The following is a 24368-nucleotide window of genomic DNA, read 5'->3' on the forward strand; positions in this document are numbered from 1 at the left end:
GTTCCAGAGAAACACAATTCAGCGGATGTCCATTTCCTTGTTAGGTTCAAGATGAAAAGCAATAGATGCAAGCAACATCCGTAATACGGCAAATGATGGAAGAGCACTTCTGTGGCAGAGGCAGTTTAACAAAATGTGTGAACTCAGGAGGCTCCTGTGGAGCACAGAGGGCAGGGACAGCAATGGGACAGTTCCCATGAGACATGTCAGAAACTAAATCTCATCTCAGCTTCAGGGAGTTAGATCTGAAGATAACTTCCCATGTCTGAAAAGATCTGACATAATGATGTGAACACTTGCAAAGTATAGAAGGAACTGTATAAACACAAACTGGTGTTTGTGCTGGATTATATACTTAAAGCTCAGTGCTAACTACTGAAGAAGAAGAAGAATGACCAAGTAGTGATGAGTCCCCACACTAGAAATGGCCTCACCATAGCACCTGTGCCTGAGGAGGGAGTCCTGAAGTCCATTTATCACACTTCAATCCAGACCCTTACTCTGGTTGGATTCTGTATTATGACAGATACCAAATCAAATGTTCCCGTCTTTTTTACCAGGAGTACACACAGAGCCAGTTACACTGGAAAAGTGTGGGTTTGTGTACAGCCTGGTGCATATCAGTTTGCAGAACCAGGCTTTCCATTCACAGATACACATTTTGCTTCTCACTAGAGAACTAACACTGTCACAGCTCCAAAAGAAGAACTGCAAATGTGCTGCTATAATCAGACCCTTTTTTGTGGGTTTTTATTGGTTTATTTATTTTGAGTTTTCTGTTGCTTTGTTGTTTGGTTTGTTGTTGGTTTTTGGTTTTGTTTTTTTTTTTTTTTTCTGGAAAGAGGAATAGCCTAATTATCTGAATCATGGCTACTAAAATTTTCGAAGTATATTACAAAATCTTACTGGTAGGCCTGTAGGTGGCCTACACATGACTCCCACATTCCAATCCTTCCAGACATCTTTTGTGCTTGATTAATTAGAGAAACTAGGGAGACGTGATATTTTTACAGTGGAGTTTTCTTATAATTAAATTAACCTGCATATATCTCCCATAATGCATTAGGTCATGAAAGTTTTGTAATGTGCCAGGTAAGTGCCAACTGGAAAATTACAAATTTGATATTTAGATGGATGTCCTTGATAAAAATAAAAACAATGGGCTCTTTAAATTCATAGATATATAGTATCATAAATTTAGTCAGAGCATCATATATTAAAATAATGCTATGCAAATAGGCATGACTGCTAAATATGGTTTTAGAATAAGACTATTTAAATGAATGAGTAATATTTTAAATGTCAGTCCACACACCATGAAAAAAGAAAGCTCAGTTTAATTAGGCTGGTCATTTGTGGCTTAGGTAGTCAAAGGATTAGCATGCCGAGCAAGTGAAGGCAGCACAAAGCTTTGTGCCAGTTTTACACAGGTATTCACTTTCATCTCAATAAAAGATTTAGTGTAACAAATGCTGGCTTACAGGGTGCTTTGGTGCTTATGGCACATAAGGGCTTCTCAAGAAACTTGCTGTGTTGTCGTGTAAAGGTCAGGCATAGTTTACCAAGACTGGAGGGAAAAAAGAGATCCAAAAAAAAAGTGGCTTTGCTGACAGATCTGTAGTATAGCGGTACAGGCAGATTTTTTTAATAGTTTGTTCATGTTAACTTTATTTTTACTAATTTCTCTGTAAAAGGAGGATAATTGTAGTACCAGTAGAGAGGATATCTATCAGCAATCAGTGGTACAGCCCAGCGGGATTGGAGGGGAAAGATAGAGGATTTAGGGTAGTATACTAACTTGAATTTTTTTTAACCTTTTCAGCAGACTTTGCTTACTGTAGACTGCAATGCTTTGAAGGAAGCAGAGCAAATACAACTCACTTGCTGTGAGAGCCACACTTGTGCCTGGCCTTAACACAGAGAGGTCTTTACACAGTAAGAAATAAGTCTTAGTACATATTAGAATCCACCCCAGCTGAAATTATTTTTTGTCTCCTTGGAAGGTAGACGAGAAAAGAAGGTGGGTAAAGTGCATGCAAAATCTGTGCCTACTCTGTACAAGCAACTCCACACCACAGGACTGAGGTAGATGCTGTGTATTTGTAAAACAAACCAACTGTTCAATAGCACATTCATGACAGTAAGTGTGCCCATACTGCAAATACTGCACTTTGGAAGCCCAGAGGACTGCCAGCCCAAACTGCAAGAACAGCATGATCACTGTTCTCTACTCCTGTGCTCTGCTTCAATTCAGGAGGAAAAGAATGATAACAGATTTTCTTTGTTTTGGGGAGAAGGTAACAAGAATCTTAAGTGCAAATTATTTTCACAGCCAAGCATTATTTGAAAAGTAAAACAGAATAAAATTACCATTTTAAACTCTCCAGAAGATATCTCCCTTTCCTCTTTTGTACTTTTATGCTGAAGTACCTTCTCAAATCTTCTAAAAGCTGGGATTTTTTGAATCAACCTTGAAAATTGGAACAGCTTCCACTACAAGTTTCCAGCTACTTTCTTTTCATACATACTGTAAAATATGCTAATAGAAAAAAGAAGCAGCTCTAATCTACTCATTCAATTGAATTTATCAGCCTGCATAAATTTATTTGTCATTGACCATGTATTTGCTGAAAGAATGTAGGCCCACATACATTCCAGGCAATCAGAACTTATTTATATATATACCATAATGCAACTTTCTATAATAGGATTTCTACCATGGAGTTGTGAGTAATTCCTGGGAGACAATATGGGGCTGGTGTTTTTGGGGCAGGCGTTTAAGTCTCCAAAACAAAGAGTGTTTAACAGATACTGTAAAAGCTTAAAATCTTGGAAATGTATTTCTGTTTATTTAATACAAGGAATGGAGTATCTAAATCAAACAGCACAAATGTGAAAGTCATCATTTCCAAAAGAGGCCATGCTGAAGGAAGCCACTGAGTATAGCAAAGGACTTGTGTGATGTCAGTGCAATCCACAAGATTCAGACTCATCTAGTGATAACAGCAATGCCTTTCAGCAGCACTAACTTCATGTATTCAAGCTGAATACAATATTTTCTGTGTTTCTATTCATCCTACCATTGGAAATGTACATTAATGGTGTCTTCTCTTTTCTCTTGATTTATATGTGATTCAAGTCTATACTAATCACGAATATTTAAATGCAAATTTTGAGAGAAAAAGAATCGCCTTAGACGTGCTCATCTGGAACACCACAAAATGCAGCACTTTGAAGCCTCTGAAATAAATCAGAGGCAGTCAGTTAATTCGGGAATAGCACACAGAGCTTGAGGGGGTTTGTTGTGGCTCTTTGAATCAGATGTGTCTAAGCATGGTATGGTTTAATCTTTTCAAAGAGAATACAGGATCTGAGTTTTTAAGTGCTATTTTTTTACAGTGCTATTACGTGTAAAGACATTGAAGCACTGTGCTAGGTGGAGAACACAAAGCTGAAACTTTAAACCACAGCAAATGACAAATTTAAACATTTGAACATGGGCTAAATATGAAAGTTCTTCCCTCAAGCTATAGCATGGTATGGCTCAGCCTCCTTCAAAACCTAAGCCTGTCACATAACAAGCCTGGTTGACAAACACTGATTCAGGAGAGAGAAACTACTCTCATTCAACAGCAACATAACCCGGGAAATTAAGCAGCACTCAGACAAAATAAAATTTAAAAAAAAAAAAAAAAGGAAATCTCCAAAACTTTACATTGCTGCACATTCAAATCATTCCCCAAAAGTCTCCCATTTTAGGGTACAAACAAAGCTTGAGACATCTCTGACTACTTTTCTGTCCAGGAACAATGACTCGCCATTGACTTTGCATGCTGCAACTTGGCTGGAGTGATTAACACTCTCAACCACAACCATTCAAAACCTTTTGGCCTCAGCCCATAATGGTCACAGTCTAGATCTAAGGTATTTCTGTGGCCTTAACAACTGTTCCAAGCTTTGAATAAACATCTATCATCCCATCTTTTTAGCACACATGTAGTTGCATAACTTGTGCATAGTACCAGCTTAATCATTATTCCTTAAAATTAAGAGCTAAGTATGTCTTTCCAGGACTGGAGCTCTAGTCTGCACCCTGTTCCTTGTATATGCTCCAAATAATGGAAATAAGTGAGGGAAATTTTCAAAATCCTTCTGATTACTCTTCTTGTCTATAAACGGCAAGAAAAAAAATAAGTAGGACTACATATATATACATAGCCATATGTATGCAAATAGAAAAGACTAGATATAGCATCTCCATATACCCCAAAACGTTGAAACAAATCCAAAAAAGCTTACCCTTGCCAATGTCAGGGTTCCTTGTTTACACACACTGCAGCGGACCCTCAGTTTCCCAGGCTTCACAGCTTGGCAGAAATTTTTGCAAAAAACATAAAAACTGTTATAACTTGCTGCACCTGTCAAGAGCAAAAACAAACAGAAAACAAACACTTTTGATGTATACTGAAAATCAGTAGCAAACTGTCATGAAAGCTTTCTATTTGACTCTATAAATGATAAGTTAAAATAATTTTGAGTTCTGAAGGCAGCTTTGTGATCATCTTATCTTGCCTGGTCTAGTTCCTAACACTTCCCAGTAACTCCTGCTTCTTGATCAATAAGTACAGGTGAACTACACCATAACTCCTTAAAATGCATCCAGAGTTTACCACTGATGAGCACCAACTGAAATCCTTGGCAAGCGATACATGAGATTAACTACCCCAGCCCTACATAATTTGCATCTCCCTTCCAGTTTAAATTGAGTAGCTGCAATTTTTATGAGATCAAATTGCATGAAAATTTCTTTAGATGAAGTTTAAAAGATGAGTTTGACTGATATCACAAAAAGAAAACAAATATTTAATTTAGCAAATTTACTTCTATCCATGGAAGACTGGAAGCCATTTCTTTTTTCTTGCTGGCAGCCTTATAACCTAGCAAAGTTTGCAAACTGCTGCCAAGATATTAGGCCAAGTAAATATTCAAGAAAAATGAAATGAAACGCATTCTGTTCTGTGAAACTATGGAACAGAATGTGATATGCAGAGAATTGTGAAAACCCAGTGCAATGCTAATGAATTTGATTTCACAGGCAATACTGATCACTGTTTTGAGTGAAGCACTTTTTAGAATAGCTAAGGCTATTCCTTACGAAGTGTTGGAATATCACTGGCATGATTTTAATCTAGACTGGACATCTCCAAGTTCAGAGACTCAAGCTTATTATCACAAGTAGAACTGAGACCACAGTAAAGTTTTAAACAGATATTTCACAATACCAAGAGGAGAGTTGACCCATTAACAATGGTGAACTTTAGAATCAGTAGATTAAAAGCTTTTCATCATTTTTTCCTATTCTGTTATTTCTCCCTACACTCATCAGCAATATATGTTTTATGTACACTTGAACCCTAGCATATCACCACAGTAGATATGACCTGGCATAATATTTTTAAACATGGCTGACTTCCTTTATTTTTACATATCCCTCACACAGTAAGGGTCATACCTGTGTTCCGCCAACTCAAAATGACAATCAATGGCATTTTATACCTATTCATGGGTGTCCTGATTTAAATGTGCTTGAATATAATATAAATGTAACTCAAATATAATTTCAGCTTCTAAAACTCAACCTCAGAGAACTGTGTCATTGAAAAAGCTTTTTTTTAAGAAAAAGTATGTAGATGTCTACAAAGAACATGTACACCATTGAAAGAAGTTTTGTAATACTTTTTCAGTTTTTCAGAAAATTAAGCAACATAAGAGTATATCAGTGATGTATCCAAAACTAATTTTAGTCAACTGATCTATCAAGTGTTTTCACTTTGCTCCCTTGGAGAGTATTAACCACCATGGCAGAACATAACTTATTACAAAAGTTAAATCGAATTCAGTTTTTTCTGGAAAAATGACACACACCCATACATTTACACACTTACACACTTTTCATATGAATAATTGCAACTCAAAAGGCTGAGAACACACTTCTTGAACCAGCCTAACCCAGGGTTCTGGGATTAAAATAGTTAAAAAAAACCAGGCTTATGCTGAACTATTTAATATATGGTAGTACAATGTTGAGAGGTGAAATTTAACTAAACATGACAGAATTTTGGACATCTGGATATCTATTAACTCATATTTTGCTGGAGGCTCTGATTACTGGAACTGAGAGCACATCTGGATTACACTTGATTTGAGCTAGAATCCACAACAAAAATCTAAACTACAATATTGCATGTGAGAAGGAGCACACTTGCAAGCCTCTTAATTTTAATTTTGGCAGCTTCTCTATGCAGGATCAGAGATCAATCAATAAGACAAAAGGTCAATGCCTTTAACACAATTCAAAGGAAATGTTACATGACTTAAGTAAGCAAGAATGCTGTTGCTAGTAGAGGTCACAATAAACAAGATGATTTCAGACACTTATTCCTGACTCCGTCTCAAGAGCAGGAAGTGAGATCAGAGCCCATTATCTATTCTGTTATCAGCAGTCCTCTCCCATTGTTTCAATTCCATATATGGGCTGTCTAATGGGACTACTGAAACTGCTGTTTCTATTCACACGTAGAGACTCTTATCCTGAGTAGTCCTATGGTGTCACCACTCAGTGCCATTGTTGAGTCCTACACTCCAATAGGATTCCTGCCATGACTCTAATGAAATCCTTCCAGTTAAGCTGAACCATCTTATTGAGTTCGTGAGCCCTTACAGCATAAAATAATTTGTTAATTGGCTGATGCATTTCCTGATCCAGTCCTCCACTCCCTGATGTCTTGTGTCCCTGTTTCACATTTTATGCCAAGGATTAAAATTTATTTCAAGGATTAAAATACTTGAGGCTGGAATCATGCTCTCTGTCTGCTTTGTGTTCTAAGCTCATTCCATCTGGACCCAAAGATAAAATTATTTTATTGATAATACTCTGCAAAATATTCACAGGATAGTAAGGCATAAATCAGCATGAGCGAACACTGCAGTAAAAAATAGTAGTCATAGGAGAGGCCTAAAATGAGACATATTGCTGATTTACTATAGAGGATAAATCTTATGCATTAGCTTGATATTTGCTCTGTGCAAAAATAGGCTACATTAGCTCAATATTCATTTTTCTTAGCACTTTCAATTTTGTTTTCCATTTTCATGAATATAAAAAGTCCCCCCAAACACATTCCCTGCACACAAATTTGAAACACAAGAAACAAATTTATAATGTAATGGGCTGGAGCAGTTAAGCAGCACAGATCTATTCAGAGACACAGAATAACTTTAGAAATATCTGCTATTGCAAGGAAGTTGGAAAGGCGCAGCATGACAAGAAAAATGCACTGATTTTAGAAGGAATGTGTTAAATAGAGATTTTCAGCAACCCATTCACCATTTTATGCAGATGTTCTAATCACATTCTCATAAAGTGCAGTTACATCATTAGGTATATGTCCTGAGCAGCATCACCAGGCAAAACAAAGACTTAATGAAAAATGCAAATGCTGAAAGTCAGCTCACAGTACAACACTGATGGCCAGCATTAAGCTCTTTACTGACTTGTTCATGTTACTGAGCTCATGTCACATATTAGCATGGCCCTTGGCTGAGACTGCATCCCCTTGGACCCCTTTTCAAAGAGAAACTGAAAGACACAGGAACAAGGAAATCTGTCTTATGCACCAGCTCTGATGTATCAGTATTAACAGAGAATGTAATTATGGTAGTGTGCCAGTAATCACTAAAATTACTGCAGAACCAACTGTATAGTAAATGCATGAAACACACACTTTTTGGGTGTATACATTCAAAAACTTTAATGAGAATTCAGAAAACAATAGCTATTTTGCAGTTTTCACTTCCAAATATTATCATATAAAACCATATATTACGGGCTAGTTTTAGGAAAATGCTTGATGGTTTTCTCTGTGGAGTTCATTTAATTACATTGCCTTTACTTGCAAAAGAGAAAAAAAAAGTAGAATATATATAAATAAAAGAAGCCTCTTATTTATGACCTGTGTCAGGACCTGTCTTCTCACCTCAGTGAGACATACTCTTGCTTTCCAACATCTTCAAAGCTAATTTCCTCGCAAATATCACATCACAAAAAGTGTCTTAAAACTGTTCTCTCCCTTCCGTGTTTTATACAAAAAAGGGGAAGTAGCTTTCTCTCATGTGTATCCCAGTGTTTTGTACTGTCTCCCCATTTAGGTTTTTAAGCTCCTTAGGACTCAAATTACTTCCTTTTTTCTGTGTTGCTAATGATGACCATGCTGTGGGAGCTTTGTACATGTTAGTGATAGCATAGACCAATTATTTTGATATGCATGACTAGTTAATGAGAAAACATTAGTCAAAATGACTATAAACTTGATCCTGAAATCTCTAATCAGTCAAAACACCCATTATCATCTCTATGACTGTTTAAGTGAATAAAATCTGAATAGGGATATTAGTAGCAGACCTACTGTTTTCATTTGAACTGCATTTTCATATAGATTATAATGATTACTGAGTCTTTCCTATAATCACCTATTTAAAACAGGACACAGCTACAGGAAATATTTCAACAGATTGAAAACTACATTTAGCTAGCATTGTTTCAGATTCCATTATATTTACATTTAGACTAGCTATAATTTGTAAAATGTAGACTGACTGTCATAGACCTCAGACTATATTAGCAATTTGCACCCACATAATGAAAAATGCACATTTGGAAGTGAACAAAAAAAAAGTGTTCTTCCAACTGTGTTCACTTTAAGGGCTTTGCTTGATTCAACACTGTAGGAGGAAGAACATCTGAAGTATAAACCCAGAAGGCTCAAACTAGTGAAAATTTCCACATACCCCTAAGTTAAAAAAAAAAAAAAAGTGTGGAGGTTGCACTTTTGCACCCAAAAAAAGAGACATTACTTACAAGATCCCAATTACTTTGCAAAAATACAACTGGCATGTTCTAACTTTAAACTTTTGTTCTTTACCCAGTCTTTGCCTCCAAAGATTTCACAGAGCACATAGCTTTCCTCCCCAGACCCATGCATATGGATGCACACATTTATAAAACTTTTCTACCTGTTCTAGATTATACCTATTCTTTATAATGCCTACCTAATTTACAACATGAAAATGGTATTTTTTTAACAGCTAGAAGATTCGTCTAAACTGGTTGGGCTATATTCTGTGAGAAAAATTGACACTTTCATAGTTTGGTTTGGTTTGGTTTGATTCATCTCAAAGTAGAGATAAAAAGATAGAAACGTCAGATAAATTGTGTCTAAAGGAGTTTGTTTCTCTGTTTTGTGGGGACTTAGAACCCCAAAGTGTGGTAGGAATATCTACTTTGCAAACCACTAAAATTAAGGAAGATGACCCCCACTTGGTGACGCTGTGCATAGGAACTCATGACAAAGACCTGCAGTATTTTGAAGGATGAATAACAATATGAAACAGACCAAACCTGAAAAAAAACCCCAAAACCAACAAACAAACCACAGTTCTTTTTCTTAAGATTCAAATATGATTTGCAGAATGTGTATGGATCTCAGGTAATTAAAGTACATGGAAGACACAACTTTTTAGAAAAAAGAAATGGACTTGCTGGTGTTACAAAGACAAAAATGTAGGAAGAGTTGTAATTTGGCTGAAGAGGGTGTAACACCTGCGTAAGAGGTGGAGTATTGGAAGTTAATTGACAAAGATAATGGGACACATTTATCTTTTTAATGTCTTTTCAGTAAAAAATTTTGTGTGAGAAAAACAACTAGGAGAGCTCTATGAATTAAAGAAATGTGAAAAGCACAGAATTTGATCTATCTTAAATTCCTGGAACTCAGGATGGGTAGGAAAAATGTATATTAGGTTTTCTTTTCCAATCATTACCATGAAAGAATCATCTATTTCTGTTTTCCTAGCCACAGTGTCATTTTCCTTCACTTTCTTTTATATTTTACCTAAATCTTCATTATCTTTTTACCCAGCTAACCTCTGTAATTACCTTTTCCCTGTCTCATCCCCTTTCCTGACCTCTACATAAGCTTCACCTTTCTCATCCTTCTCACAATATATCTCTCTCTCCTTCAGCTTGCTCTCTGATTTTCAGACAAAGGAGCAAGATTCACCATTAATGCTAGAATAGTTCATATTAACAATAAGGATTGAAGGAATCAAAAAGACAAAAAACCTAATTGTGATAATTGTGCCAGACAACAAAATATGGAATAAAAAAAGAGAAAACCCAGAAATTTCATGAAACTGCTGAAAGCTTGTCAAATAATACATGGGAGAAAAACAGTAATAGAACAGCAAAGTGTTCAAGCCCTAAGGGTACCAAAAGGTCTCCCTGAAAAGGTACTTCTTGTGTGTGAGGCAAAACTATATTCCCCACAAAGCCCCACCCTGAACTGGCTTTTACATCATTGAAGAGACAAAGTGTGACGTGTGGGGATGACAACTGGCTAGAACTGGTTTATTTGCAGCTGAAGGCAGCGACTCCTGGATTTAAGCTTAAGCATGTGAAGGGAAGGGAAATGAAGCTGCTCCAGAAGTTTATGTGTGAGTGGCACAGATCATGTGGGGCAGGATTCAGTATGAGCAGCAGATCCAGTCGAGCACAGTTTCAGCAAATAAACTAAGAAATGTTAAAAAATTAAACCAGTGGTCTTCAAGAAAGTCCATAAGAACAAAGCTGGTCCCAGGTCAGAAAAAAAAAAAAAAGAAAATAATATACAAGATATAAATCCAGATACAGCATACTTAAAAACATAGCCGAGGGATGGAACAAAGGTAAGGACCTGAGCTGAAATGAAAATCTTGGCCAGTGGGCCCACTGAGGATGTGTGAGGTGAAAACCTCTGACAAGGCTTCTGGGAGCCCTTTCTCACACAGCTCTTTTTATAAAAGTCTAATCCATGGTTACACAACTGCCGATTTCACAGCTGGCCTTTGATACAACTAGATAAACACCCAAGGAGGAAGGGAGGTTGAAAAGTCAAAATAATGGCTACTCCTATTGAGCTGCTTCTCTGCATTAGCTTTCTAATTACTTCCAGTGTCCCAAACCCCCGACTCTACTCAATCAATGTTGTCCAGATATAGGTAAGCTAACATATCAATAGAAATTACAACTATGAAAGGCTGGAACCCAGCAGCAACAGTACTGCTGCAAGCTTTCTTACTGAGTCTGTCACCCTAATACAAAGTATTCTGGAAAAGTTTGTTTTTCAGAGCACCCAAGGAATACATAAAGAGGTAGCAAGGCTTATGGAAGATAATATATTCAAGGTTCTAAAACTTTGACCTTGGAAGTGGTCAAGGCCTTCTTGGATGGGGCTTTGACCAAACTGGTGTAGTGGAAGCTGTGTCACTGCCCATGGAAGCGGATTAGAACCAGATGATCTCTAATGTCCCTTCCAAGCCAAATAATTCAATGGTTCTATGATTAAAAAAAACCTTTCTCACCAGTTTTTTACAGAAATTATTGTAACTGAATGAAAAGCAAAATTCTTTTGTGTTCAAATACATAGTTAAAACACAGGAAATAAATTTCAGGAAAAAATTATCAATTTTCTCACTACAGTCCTAAAAGAAAATTGTTCTAGGACTTGAATATTCACCATCAGAAAAAGATAAATGAACATTAAAGTGACAAACTTTGCTGGTGATTTTTTTCAGGATAGTAAAAATAGAGGCCAACCAGAAGAAACACATTGTAATCTGCAGGATGCTGAATGAGTAACAGTAAAATGAAAAATTAAATTCATTGTAGATAAATATGAGGTGATGTTTATAGGAAAAATAATTTTACCCAAGCAGTGATGGTCTTGACTAGTTATTACCACACAAAAACAGGATCTTGGGGCTACAATAGCTAGTTCTATGAAAATGTCAGATCAATGTTCAGTAGCAATCAAAAAGTAAATTGAATGCTAGGAATTAGTAAGAGAGGAATAGAGAAAGAAAAAATCCCAACCAAACAAAAAACAACGAAACAGAAAAAACACCCCAGAAAACAGTGTTTTACAAAAGCTGTAAAAATCCACTATGTGCTCCATTTTCAGTAGCTTGTGTGATTCTATCTTTTCTTTGCATTCATAAATTCCACAAATCCATCTTTCACAGGACTGTCCATTAATGTACTAAACAACTTGCTAGTGCTTTTATTCTAACATTTCAGTGTGTCACAAAATGTTGCACAATAACAGTGTACCACAGAAACTGTCTTTTTGAATGACCTCTAGTATTTCTTTTCATTCTCAATGCCCTGAATGTCAGGCTACTTACTCTGAAGCTCCCACAGAGCTAGAACTTGAGGGACAATTTACTTCTCTTAGAAATGAAAGAGATATGGAAAATGGCTCAGGAAAGATGTATCTATAACTCAGTTGATGCAATGTTTTTCAATACAGATATGAAATACCAGTACCAGTACTTTTAAAATTGAACTGTTTAGTTTCTGAAACTTGCTATTTAATGACATGAGTAACTTATTATTTCAGTAAAAGTAATATTTTGAGGAAGTTCCTTAGCTGGTTTTACAAGTGAAAAGACATATATTGACAATCCTCTTCTTAAAGACTTGTCCAGAAAAAATGGAAAAGATTGTGTGAAAATGTCACTTTGATGTGCTCTGTTATCTCACCACAATGGCATGGTCATTGCATCACTTTTATATAATGCAATACCTGGACTATATTGTAAAGAGTAGCAGTGGATTTTCAGAAAAAGCTTAGCTTAGAATTTCACATACTCTGTTCACACATGCTCTAAACTGGAATGTTGGATATGCAGCAACAGCCTTTTTCACTTAGAAGACAGCTTTGAAAATACAAATCTAATTTAAGAGGTTTCTTTAACTCTTTAAACCATTGAGCAAAAAGGTTTGGGAAGAAGTGAGACAGTTTTTCCAGGCTATTAAAATCAGCCTAGGTATTTAAGCCATGGGCAGTAATCAGCAGCTCTTTAAAGCAATTCGGTTGTGACACATGCCAAGAGCTAACTTCCTCCTGTTGAGGAAGGAAATTACACAACAAAGTATCTCAGGAAAAGAAGGAAAGACAAAGAGTGCACTCTAAGCTCAGAGCTTGAACCTCAAAGCTCCTATAGCTCTGCATTAACTAACAGAATTCCCCATCCACAGATTAGCTGAAAGGCAGCAAGATTCATCGCATTAAAGTTAAATGTGCAGAAAATGGAATCATAGTAATCCTCACTGACGTGTTTACATGTACAGTCTGCTGAGCATCTACATCTGTTACTTTATAAGAATAATGGAAATAATAGTCTCGGACTTTGAAACAGTGATACCAACTAATCCTATCCTTGCAACCCTTACAGATGCCTCAACACACCTGAAAATTCCTCACAGAGAGGTGATGGTACCTATGAGATCGTGATGCCCCTTGCTATGCCAAGATACATAGTTCCACACAGGAAAGCTTTGAGCTTCAGCCCACAACCATGCCACACTGCACTTTTGGGGAGACCCTTCAGCCAGATAAACCTGTTGGCTTGATCATCTTCATAAGCCACAGGAAAACACACATCCAGAAGGAATCAAATAGCTTCTCTATCAGAATGAATTAGGTTAATGTTTAAATACTCAAAATAACTCACGATGAAGTTTCTAAGACTCTAAGTAGATATCTGTCACTATAACTTCATTACCCCTTTTTCTGTTAATGCAAATCTATGATGAATTGAGAATGCAGTAATTTGTAGGCCCGGTGAGCCTTGTAAGAGATATTATCAATATACATATGGTTCATTGACCAATATGTTCTCTGAGTCATCAATTATTAGCTATTATTTATACTATATGTACAGTGTCTTCAAATGTGACATCTCTGTGCATTTTAGAGACTAGATTACATGGCAATTCTCTGCTCAAGATTAATTTAAACCAAGTCCTGCTATCATTCTTCAATGTGTCAGTTTAGGAAAGCACCCTCTGCCCCACACTAGCATTCCTACCATGTGACCTTCAGAGACTCCACTCCTCACCATGGTATGTACAGCACAGAGTTTTAGCAGCTGCTGGTTACCCTCCTCCCAATTAGTGTGACACCAAACCAGAGGCTGCCAGCTGAACTCTCAGTTGTTCCCTGAGGTGCCATGCCAATCAATTAAGCAAATTGATTTTGTAGAATGGTTTTGCTGAAGTTAAACAGAAATGCTTAAAGACTATTTTGTACACTCAGCTTCAGATGTACTTCGTATCTCTTAATCTCTGCAACAGCCTGTCCCCCTTGTACCATCTCATATTAACCTAAGAGAGTTGTTTTAGGGGGTTTTTTTGGTTTTTTTTCCCTTCTGTACAATGCTTTTCACAGTTTGACAAAGGTATGTGCTGGAGGGGTTCTCCTTTCTAGTGTTGAATTCCCAACTCACACTATAAAGTAGAAGATGTTCCTGCAGACTCTAAAGAAAAGAGAGAAGATTTTATCCCAATGCCTCCTTACTTCCTTCATCAGTAAGCTTTTGATCTCTAGTCGATTCTCTTAAAAAATTATGATAATCTAGGAAATAATCAAGATATTATATTTATGTCTCGAGCACCTAACACAGATTCCTCTTCTACTATGTATTTGTGCAGAAGGTAATCAACACTGCAGTTCTACCATATTTATAGTATAAGTCATTTAGCCAGAGAAAGAGATTCCAGAGGGGGCAACGGGAGAACAGGGATAGAAAAAGGAAATATGGAAGAGACTGCACAGAAAAGAATGATAGCTATTTTTAGATATGGCAATGTTTCATGAAGATGTGTTATTTATCTGCATAATGCTGTTCAAACACAGATCTTTGTGCTTGGATAGCAGATATAAAATGTGTTTGTTCACATTTATACTGCTAGATTTTGTGTACCTGAAAAATTTCTATTGCAGATTAGGAGACAAATTGTTGAGGACTTGTAACATTTCTGTTTGAAACAGATTTTTTTGCATCTCCATCCTAAATACTTCATAATGGTTAGAGCTATAAAGAAGATATTGCTCAAGATGAGTTAAATATTCGCTCAGCTATGGCCATAACGAGTTAAAAATTACTGTAACAATGTTATGGGGTTTAGAAACCAGGATAAGATGATATATAGCCATTCACCACATTTTGGATATCAGGAGTGACAAAAAATACAATATCCATAATCGCTAATCTGCACTAAATCATGAAATTAGATCTTAACCGTCCACAGCTGAAGACAGTGGAGATTTGCTATTTATTGCATAAACACAACATTCTTTTGAAGAGAACTAAAATTTGCTTTGGGGAAAGTGCCTGATAATGTTACTAATGACCTTCACCTGGACATATCTCCAGCACAGACTCCCTTTAAAACACTACTGATGTTTGATTCAGCGATTCCAAAAATAATTAGTGGAGACTAATTATTAGGGAACAGTTGAAGTAGGTAAAAATTCAGTTGCCAAGTGATACACCTTTAAATCACAAACCAACTGTTGCCAGCTAGAGTTTTCTTCCAGTAATATCTGCTGAGCATTTATTGTGTGGAAAAGCTAAAGAACAAACTGTGGTGGACAAAAAGAGGTACTGTGGCTCCCAGTACTTTAGTTGCTCAAATGAACTTTTGATCTTTTTTGCAATTTTGGTTTGACCACCTTCATAGCATAAAGGCAATAAAATAATGTCAATCAGCACTGAAACCCAGGATACTGTGGCTTATAATAAAATTCTTGACAACTTGTGCAGTGTTGCATGAAGCTGCACATCAACAAGTATGGTATATGGTGAACAGGTTCAACTTGGAGCATGATGTCCTTCTGTTCACTCTGCCCTGCATCTGAAGATCCCATCTCCATATCAATATATTTTCTTTCTTTTTCTTTATTCCTGGTCTTTTGGCAGGTCAATGCCAGGACCCACAGAACTGCTTATTGCACCAGTAGGGCATTGTGGAAATTTGGAAAGAGACTGATGATGCTCAGCAAACATGTTTTTTAAGCACCGATGGGGCATTTTGCTTCAGGATGCAGCTGTCACCCTTGATATTTCAATCTGAGTTTTGCTGAGTGGGACGAGAGTTAAAATACAAACATAACTATATATGTATATGGATGTATATCTATGTATGCATGTATATATATATATATGTATATATGTATATATATGTGTATATATATATGTATCTCTACCACATGGGCTCACATTTTAAGTGGAAATGCAGTTGCAGATAGTCTATTCCAGAAATGCAGAAAACATTGCAGGCAGATAGACTGTCAAAACTAAATCTGAAGAACTCATCTGCAAATACCAGTTATGGCAGTAGTTGATTGCAACTGCTAATATATTAATAATGTATAACTGAAAATATATTATATATTCAGAGAATCTGTCTTGTTCTTATGATAAGACCTAAGACTGAATACTCACAGAGATGTCAACAGTACAGATAGGCTTGTAAGATACAGTTTCAGGTGTATCAGTGCATATAAAGAATCATCTTTTTTTGAACTAGAACTAGAATTTGGAAATGGTATTTTGAATCTGAAGATTAAATAGGAACTTCCAGATCCTGGATACCCCGCTAAGAAAACTGATTCTGAAGCAGTAGATCATAAAAAAATTGGTGCCACAGTACATGTAATTCAGCTCAGAAATATTCCAAGACAGTTTCACTTGCAGGCCACTATAGCATTTTGTCTCATATGTGAAAGGCAGATCAAGGAAAACATTTTCTTAATTTATTTTCCTTTCAGTTTGATGACGTGATCACAAATCCTGTAATCCTGTCTAGGTCAAACTTTCTGTCCAGTACTAATAGATCTCATAGAATACCAGCATCCCCGAAACTTATAGAAAATATTTAATTAATTACGAAAGATGATAAATATTGCTAAATATGCATCTTTTCTGCTGTTCCAGCTGAATAAAATCTTAATTGCTGGGCATAATGTAGGCAGTGTTGCTTCCTGACCAATGTGTAAGGAGGGACAAGGTTTAAGGAAAAGTTCAATGTGCCTCAGAGTAGGAGGAAAGCAACCCTTCACTGAAGGGTATTTGGAAATCCACATTAGCTGATAGAGAATTCCAGTTTCTGTGGTTAGATATTCTCTGAAAGAAAGAAAGAAGCAGACAAACACAAAGACAAAAGAACAGAGGCACAAAGGATGAATAAAACCAACTGAAATCCTAGCTTGGCAGTCTGTGAAGTGTGAATGGATATGAAGGCCACCACTTTGGCACCTCTAACAATGGTCACTTAGGTAGCAGTGAAAATATGAAATCTTCACCAAAACAAATCTGATGGGACAATCCTGAAGACTTTTGGCTCAGCAATTCAGAAGCATGCACTGACTTTATTTCCTCTTTTCTGTGAATATGAATTAGAACTTAATTTACTTAAAGAAAACCCAAAACAAACAAACCCACAAATAGAGAACCTGCCTTCCCCAGTCAAATACAATGATCTTTTTCTTAAACAGAAATTCAAATTTAATCCCACTGAAATTATTTGTGTTTATAAGGAGAAAGCAGGATGTATTTTGCACAGCTATTTTTTTGCCTTCTACTATCAACAAAATTTCTTAATCTCTTCCATGTAATTACTTTATGTAGATCAAGCCTTTTTAATAGGTCTGTTCTCCCAATGTCCTTGCTGTGTGCACAGAGGTCCCAATGACATTAATGAAGGCTGAGCACATGACTTGAGTGCAGACTATGATTCTTGTCATTTCAAGTGGTAAGAGCTCATAACAGAGACCATGTAGTGCAAGCACTAAGCTGCACAGAGGCAGCAACTACTGTTTTTTTAATGAACTATAAGCATTCTAGAATACCATGGGATAAAGCCCTGGAGGAAAGAGGGGAACAAGAAAACTGGTTAATATTCAAGGATCCAAGATAAGGAGTGATGCATCCCAATGCAGGGAAGTCAGGAAGCCTACATGGATGAATATGGAGCTCTTGGACAAACTGAAACACAAAATGGAAGCTTATAGAGGGTGGAAGCAAGGACAGACAGCCTTGGAGGAATACACAGTGGTTGTCCAAGACAACCAGACAGAGATCAGGTCACGAAAACTAAAGCCTTGATAGAGTCAAATGCGTTCAGGAACACCAATAGCAATAGAAAAGCTTCTATAGGTAGGTCAATGACAAAAGGAAGATGAGGGAAAATCTTGACCTGCTCAAAAAAGAAATGGGAGAACTGGTTACTCAGAATATGGAGAAGACTGAGGTACTCAATGACCTTTTCATATCAGTCTTCACCAGCAAGTGCTCCAGCCACACCAACCAAGTGGCAGAAGGCAAAGCCAGAGATAGGTAGAATGAAGAAACATCCAGGTGGATACCAGTGACAAGTGGTGTTCCTTAGGGGTCACCTTTGTTGGCGACATGGACGGTGATGCGGTGCTGTAGTGCAGTCGAGACACTGATGGGAAGGGATGCCATCCAGAGGCACCTTGACACACTTGAGAGATGGGCCAGTGCAAACCTCACAAAGCTCAACAAGGCCAAGTGTAAGGTCCTGCACATGGGACAGGACAATCCTACGCACAAGTACAGGCTGGGCATAGAATAGGTCGAGAACAGCCCTGCTGAGAAGCACTTGGGAGTGATGGTGAATGAGAAGATGACCTGCAGTGTGTGCTCGCAGCCCAGAAAGCTGATTGTATGCTAGGCTGCATCAAGAGAACCACGGCCAGCAGGTCAAGGGAGGCGATTCTCCTCCTCTATTCTCATGAGACACCACCTGGAGTCCTACATCCAGTTCTGGGGTCCCCAACAAAAGGATGTGGACATGTTGGAGCAGACCCAGAAGGCCATGAAGATGATCAGAGGTCTGGATCACCTCTCCTATAAAGACAAGCTGAGAGACTTGAGGTTGTTCTGCCCAGAGAGGGGAAAGCTCTGGGAGCAGTATTCCCATACCTAAAGGGGACTACAAGAAAGCTGGAGAGGGAGTTTTGGCAAGGGCATGCAGTGATAGAACAAGGGAGAATGGCTTTAAAATAACAGACAGTAGGTTTAGATTGGATATAAGAAAGAAATTCTTTACTGTGAGGGTGGTGAGGCACTGGAATATGTTGCCCAGAGAAGTTATGAATGCCCCATCCCTATCAGGTTGGATGGGGCTTTGAGGAAAACTGCTCCAGTGAAAGGTGTCCCTGTCTATGGCAAAGGGGTTGGAACTAGATGATCTTTAAAGTCCCTCCCAACTCAAACCATTCTATGATTTTCTGATTCGTACTTCTGCTTCATAGTTGGACTCTTCCTGCTAAAAAAGAATCACCCCAAAACTCTATTATCATGTTTTAATGTGTAAGAGAAGTTTCCTAAGTGTGACTTTCCTATTTTTCCTAGTAGCATCAGTAATAAATTCATATCAACAATTATTCTAGAAAACATAAAATGTTTGTTTAATAAATACAGAACACTTTCTCTCTACAAACGCCACCTCCAGCTTGTGGTATAAAGATGCAAGCGATGCACTTGCAGAAGAAAGTCCATTCATGTTGTACCCCAGAAACAATCAAAATACATTGTAAGAACACAACGCTGTTCCACACCACCCCTTGACACAAGGGAGTCAGCAAATGCTACTCCTCAATTAACGTGGAAGGGATTTTAAAAACAATAATGTAATTAGATATGTTCATGAGAGAGAATTACGTCATGTAAAGAGAAGCATTCCCGGAAGAGCTTTAGCCTCTATTAGAAAAGAACATTTTTTTACGTTTTTTCCTCTCAAATTAATTTCACAGGCATGCAAGGTATGATGGTAAAATGTGGGGAAATGGCACCATTCTCATCAGTGTTAAAAGCATATGATATGAATGAGGTCTCCAGCATGGCACTGGCTGCAATAAATTATCAAGTGTACGTTCTGTTTTCTGAAATGGGCTCAATTTATCATTTTATTGAAAAGGTTCCATTATGCTAATGTCTTATAAAATCACTTTCTGCTGTTGCTAGAAGGTGAAGAGGGGATATCAATTTTTATATATAGAACATGGAAGTATTGCAGCAGTGAATTGTCAAGGGTTAATAACCCTAACAGGAGATAAAATACACATAAGAGCAAACTTCCAAGGACTTTGTAATGACAAATTTTCACAACCCTATAGGAAGCAGAATAGTTTTCTTAAGCTTAACTCTCTTAAAAGAAATGTTGACGAAATTAGCAATAGTTAATTGTAAGGCTCAAAACTCTTCCCCTCTTCTCCAATTAACCCTTGAATTGACACTGGAGACTGGTTTTTTTCAATGAAGGTCAGATTAGAAAATACCATTGTCATCCTTGTCACCTTGCCCAGATAACAGACATGAACAATAATTAGGCAGGGGTACATGGGTGATTATTTGAAAAGGGGAATGCTCCTTCTCTAAATAAAATTTTCTATAATAAGAATTTTTTCTTCTTTGGAAGTATTGTATACAAAACAGGAAAGTATTAGAGAACTAGATTTAGATAGACAATTGGTTTGATCTCACATAATAGCAATTCTTTTGGGATTTGTATCCAAAAAACCTCTTTTTCGCTGTGCATCAAAAAAACAGAGTACTGTTTCTGAAACATTACCCTATTTTTAACAGGAAGCATTTTCTTAAAGGCATGCCTTCCCTAGCTCTAAACATACTCATCGAGCATAATCCAAGGAAGTACAGCATCAAGAGGGATAATTTAATATATACTGACATTAACAAGCTGCCCAGGGAAGGGGTTGAGTCACCATTCCTGGAGGTATTTACAATTCAGATGTGGCAGTTAGGGACATAGTTTAGTGGTGGACTTGGTAGTGCTGCGTTAACCTTTGGACTCAATGACCTTAAGATCTCTTCCAACCTAAACAATTCCATGATTCTATGATTGCAATGTATTTTAGCAGTCAAAAATAAGTGGAGCTGGAGCACTCTAACCATTATCTCAATGGATCATCAATAAACACCCCTCTGAATCTCACAGATTCAAACATGAATCATAGTTCAACAACTGTCATGCAACATTTACCAAACAGCTTGGAAACCTAAGGCTTTTGAAAAATTCTCATTCAATACATACGAAATTTTTAGTGAGATTGATTTAAAATTAAACCCCATGTCTCTTTACCATATGGAAATGTTATTGTTGTAGTCTTCTATTAACACATATGGATTTTTAGACCTGAGATGCACATACTTAAAAGATGGTTACTTCTGAAAAACATGTTCTAACAGCATGACAAATTAGTCAGGCATGATGTGTAAGAGTTTTTCATTAAGTATGTGAGCACTGTGACTACCACAGGAATAAAGAGGTATGTAGTTGCACACATCTTTGTGTCAGATGGCATCCAAGTGACAAAAGGTTGTAAAAAAAACAACAAAAGAAGCATAAGGGATTGCAAATGGGCAGAACATCTTCCAAGTACGGAACACCCATGAAAGGTAGCTGACAAAACAAAAAAACAATGGAAGCAGTGAAGAACAAAAAGGAGATTCAGGACAGGACAAGTAGTATAAAAATATTAAATAAAAAAGGAAAAATTGAGAGGAAGGACTTTAGTTTCAGTTTCTCTTTTCAAAGAGTTCTCGGGCCTGATGAACTCAGTTTTTGTGGCTAAAACACATCAATGAAACAGACATGGTATCAGGTTATGTTATTGTACATTGACAGCAAGTTTAAGATAAAAGATCTAAGAGTGAGAGTCTAAAAGTTTTATGTATGGAATGAATGCATAGTGATAACAATTAACAATGTGCAGGACCTAACCACCAGCATAGAGAGAGCTACCAATGCAGATATTTTGTAAAGATTTGTTTTGAAATTTAAAACAGAATTGTACATACAGTAAATTTACACAGTGTGTAGTAAAGACAAAGGCAGAATTGCGTCCCAGAAATTATTTGCCAAAATCAGAACTAATACATTATTTCTGTGTTTCTGAAAAAGTTGAATGAATGCCTTCTCTTTTCTTGGTGTAGATTGATCCTCAAATTAGTATTGCATTTAATACTTAAAAGTTTGTAAAATTATGTATTATAAAAAATCTGAATCAAATATGGGATAAATCACAATGTGGTGCATGATGAATTTTCATTTAAATTAAAAGTAGTTTAATCCTAATACAAAAGTAAACTGTCAGGGCACCAAATCCAAAAATAAATAGTAACCCAACTAGTTACTTGAATATATCTACTGAAAGAATAAATTGGTTGCATATTAAGTAATTCACTACTTTTTCTTGTACAGCAATATGAATCTTATTCAAATGAATGTCCGTGAAAGAGGACTATCATAAGAATCATGTAACCACCAGGAAATGCTGCATTAGTATTTCAAGAAATTTAAGAAAGGTCAGGGTAAGCACTCTGGTAATTTGTTTTTGAAACAAAATTTTGATAACTCTAGAAAAAAAGACTTAATTACTAAACGTAAATTGCACAGAATATTGATTTTCCTTCTCCAAACTACTGATTTACAAGACCATGGACCTAAGGTATATTTAATTCATTAATGCATGCTATAATTAATCCACAAATTATTTGTACAGATGCCAAAGGAAAAAGATCTCTATTCTGATTGACTTCCTTTGAAAATAAATGCAGTTAAATGACACAAGAGAAATTTTAGTAATAATTTTTTCTCACTTTTAAGGCAATAGTAAAATTTTAGATATTTGGATTTGTAACACAGAAAAGCAATATTAGGTCGTGGGAAAATAAGTTCATTGTTGTCTCAGTTTTGTCTGGTGCAGTTGCAGAACACTTGCAGAGTTTCATGTTTCTGACTGAAAATAAAAATATTCCTTCCACACTGGAAGCCATTTTGAATGGATAAGTGTCCATGTTTTGATGGAATTCTCAAAAAGGGATAAGAAATAACTGCAGTTGTTCTCAGCTTGGAAATGGGTAGGGGTACTCAGCCTAACACCACATACAAATAGGGAGGTAGATGTACACCAGAACACTGCCCAACCTGGATCGAAGTTGAGATTATAAGCTCTATAAAACCATGCAGTAATTTTACAATACTTGGCGAGTTTAGACTATTCATTAACTTCAAACAGACTTGACACCAGAATTCTTATCCTTTCGAGCTTGAGTAAAAGCATTATAATAAAGTGTAATATGAATTACAGAGCACAGGAATTTTTAACAATCACCAGAATACTATTCAAAACCTATTTGTACAGTGTCAGCAATTTCCATGGTTAAACTGATATGGGTTTTTTGTCCACCAGGGCTTCTCTCAGAAGTATGCACATTTCTGACTACCCAAACCCTAAACTGAGGCTTTCCCTTCTAAGTGTTTCTTACTGTCTCTCATGTATCAGACTCTTTACATAAAGTCCATCACTTTATGCATCGCTGACAATACCGAGGTTTTGGTAATGACAATTTAATCTGCCATTACTGACACTTGTGTTATTTGGAAACACAAGAAGTTTTAACATATATTAAATTATGGTAAAGCATTTTCTAACTAGATGGAAAACAATCAATCCCCTCTTTTTGCTAAAATTTACAACTTGACACACTGAAGTCAGTATATATCAGTACTTGGTTTACTCTTCTGTGGAAAGAGGAGCATGGAAAGATAAGGAAACTGGGGTGCCTTGCATGAAGCATTTATAAAAGGCTACCTAAAGAACATCAGGATTTTTTGGAACTGACCAGATGAATATTATTTAGAAGTTGAAAATAAAAAAACCTAAAAAATGATGACCACATCTAGTTGATTCAGACAAAATAATAAATCAGCTGATAATGGATTAACCTGAGTTAAATAAGTAACAAAATTCATATCAGCTTACAGAAACCAGATGCTGTTGAACAAACTTTTTTTCATATTACAAATTTGCTTGACATCACTCACACATTTAAAAAGGGGGATGCAATGGGATTCTGCAGTCTGACTTCCTGCCTAGCACCATCCATACTGCTTTCTAGGTTGAAGTCCAATGTTCATGCTTCAGAAAAGAATGTCCTATATATTTTTTTGAATGGAAAAATACGGAGAATTCTTATAAGCCAGGATAATTTGCACTGGTGATTAATTTCCTAGAAAGTCAAAATGCATGTGTGCTGTTTATATTTGCTGGTTTGCACTTTCTAGGCAATGAGATCTAAAATCTTAAAATAGCTGATGAGATCTAAGACACACATAATCAAGTTTCTACTCCCGCAGATGGCAAAACAAATATATGTTTTGCAAAACAAATATATGTCACAACAATCATGACCTGCACTTTTGTAGGATCCTCATGACTCTTCTCCTGAACCTTCTAACAGATTAGACATTAAAACAATGTGTTATATATATGAGTTTTATTTATGCAAGTGTGAAAAGCAGAGAAAAAACATGCTCTCCACTCCACTTTGTTTTCTGTTTATACTTCCAAATATTTTACTGGCTTTCTTGGACCTGA

At 36.6% G+C, this 24368-nt stretch overlaps 1 protein-coding gene across 2 annotated transcripts in view; it reads right to left on the reverse strand.

Annotated features, from left to right (window-relative positions):
* PRKN (parkin RBR E3 ubiquitin protein ligase) overlaps positions 1 to 24368 on the reverse strand; it is a 681963-nt gene that overhangs the window by 437749 nt on the left and 219846 nt on the right. For both annotated transcript variants that reach the window (XM_085055318.1, XM_085055319.1), the window contains exon 4: positions 4300 to 4418. In XM_085055318.1, the coding sequence (XP_084911444.1) occupies positions 4300 to 4418 (119 nt within the window). The remainder of the gene's footprint in view (positions 1 to 4299; positions 4419 to 24368) is intronic.

The sequence above is a fragment of the Lichenostomus cassidix genome, chromosome 3, assembly GCF_008360975.1.
Source record: "Lichenostomus cassidix isolate B80296 chromosome 3, HeHo_3.0, whole genome shotgun sequence".
Lineage (NCBI taxonomy): Eukaryota > Metazoa > Chordata > Aves > Passeriformes > Meliphagidae > Lichenostomus > Lichenostomus cassidix.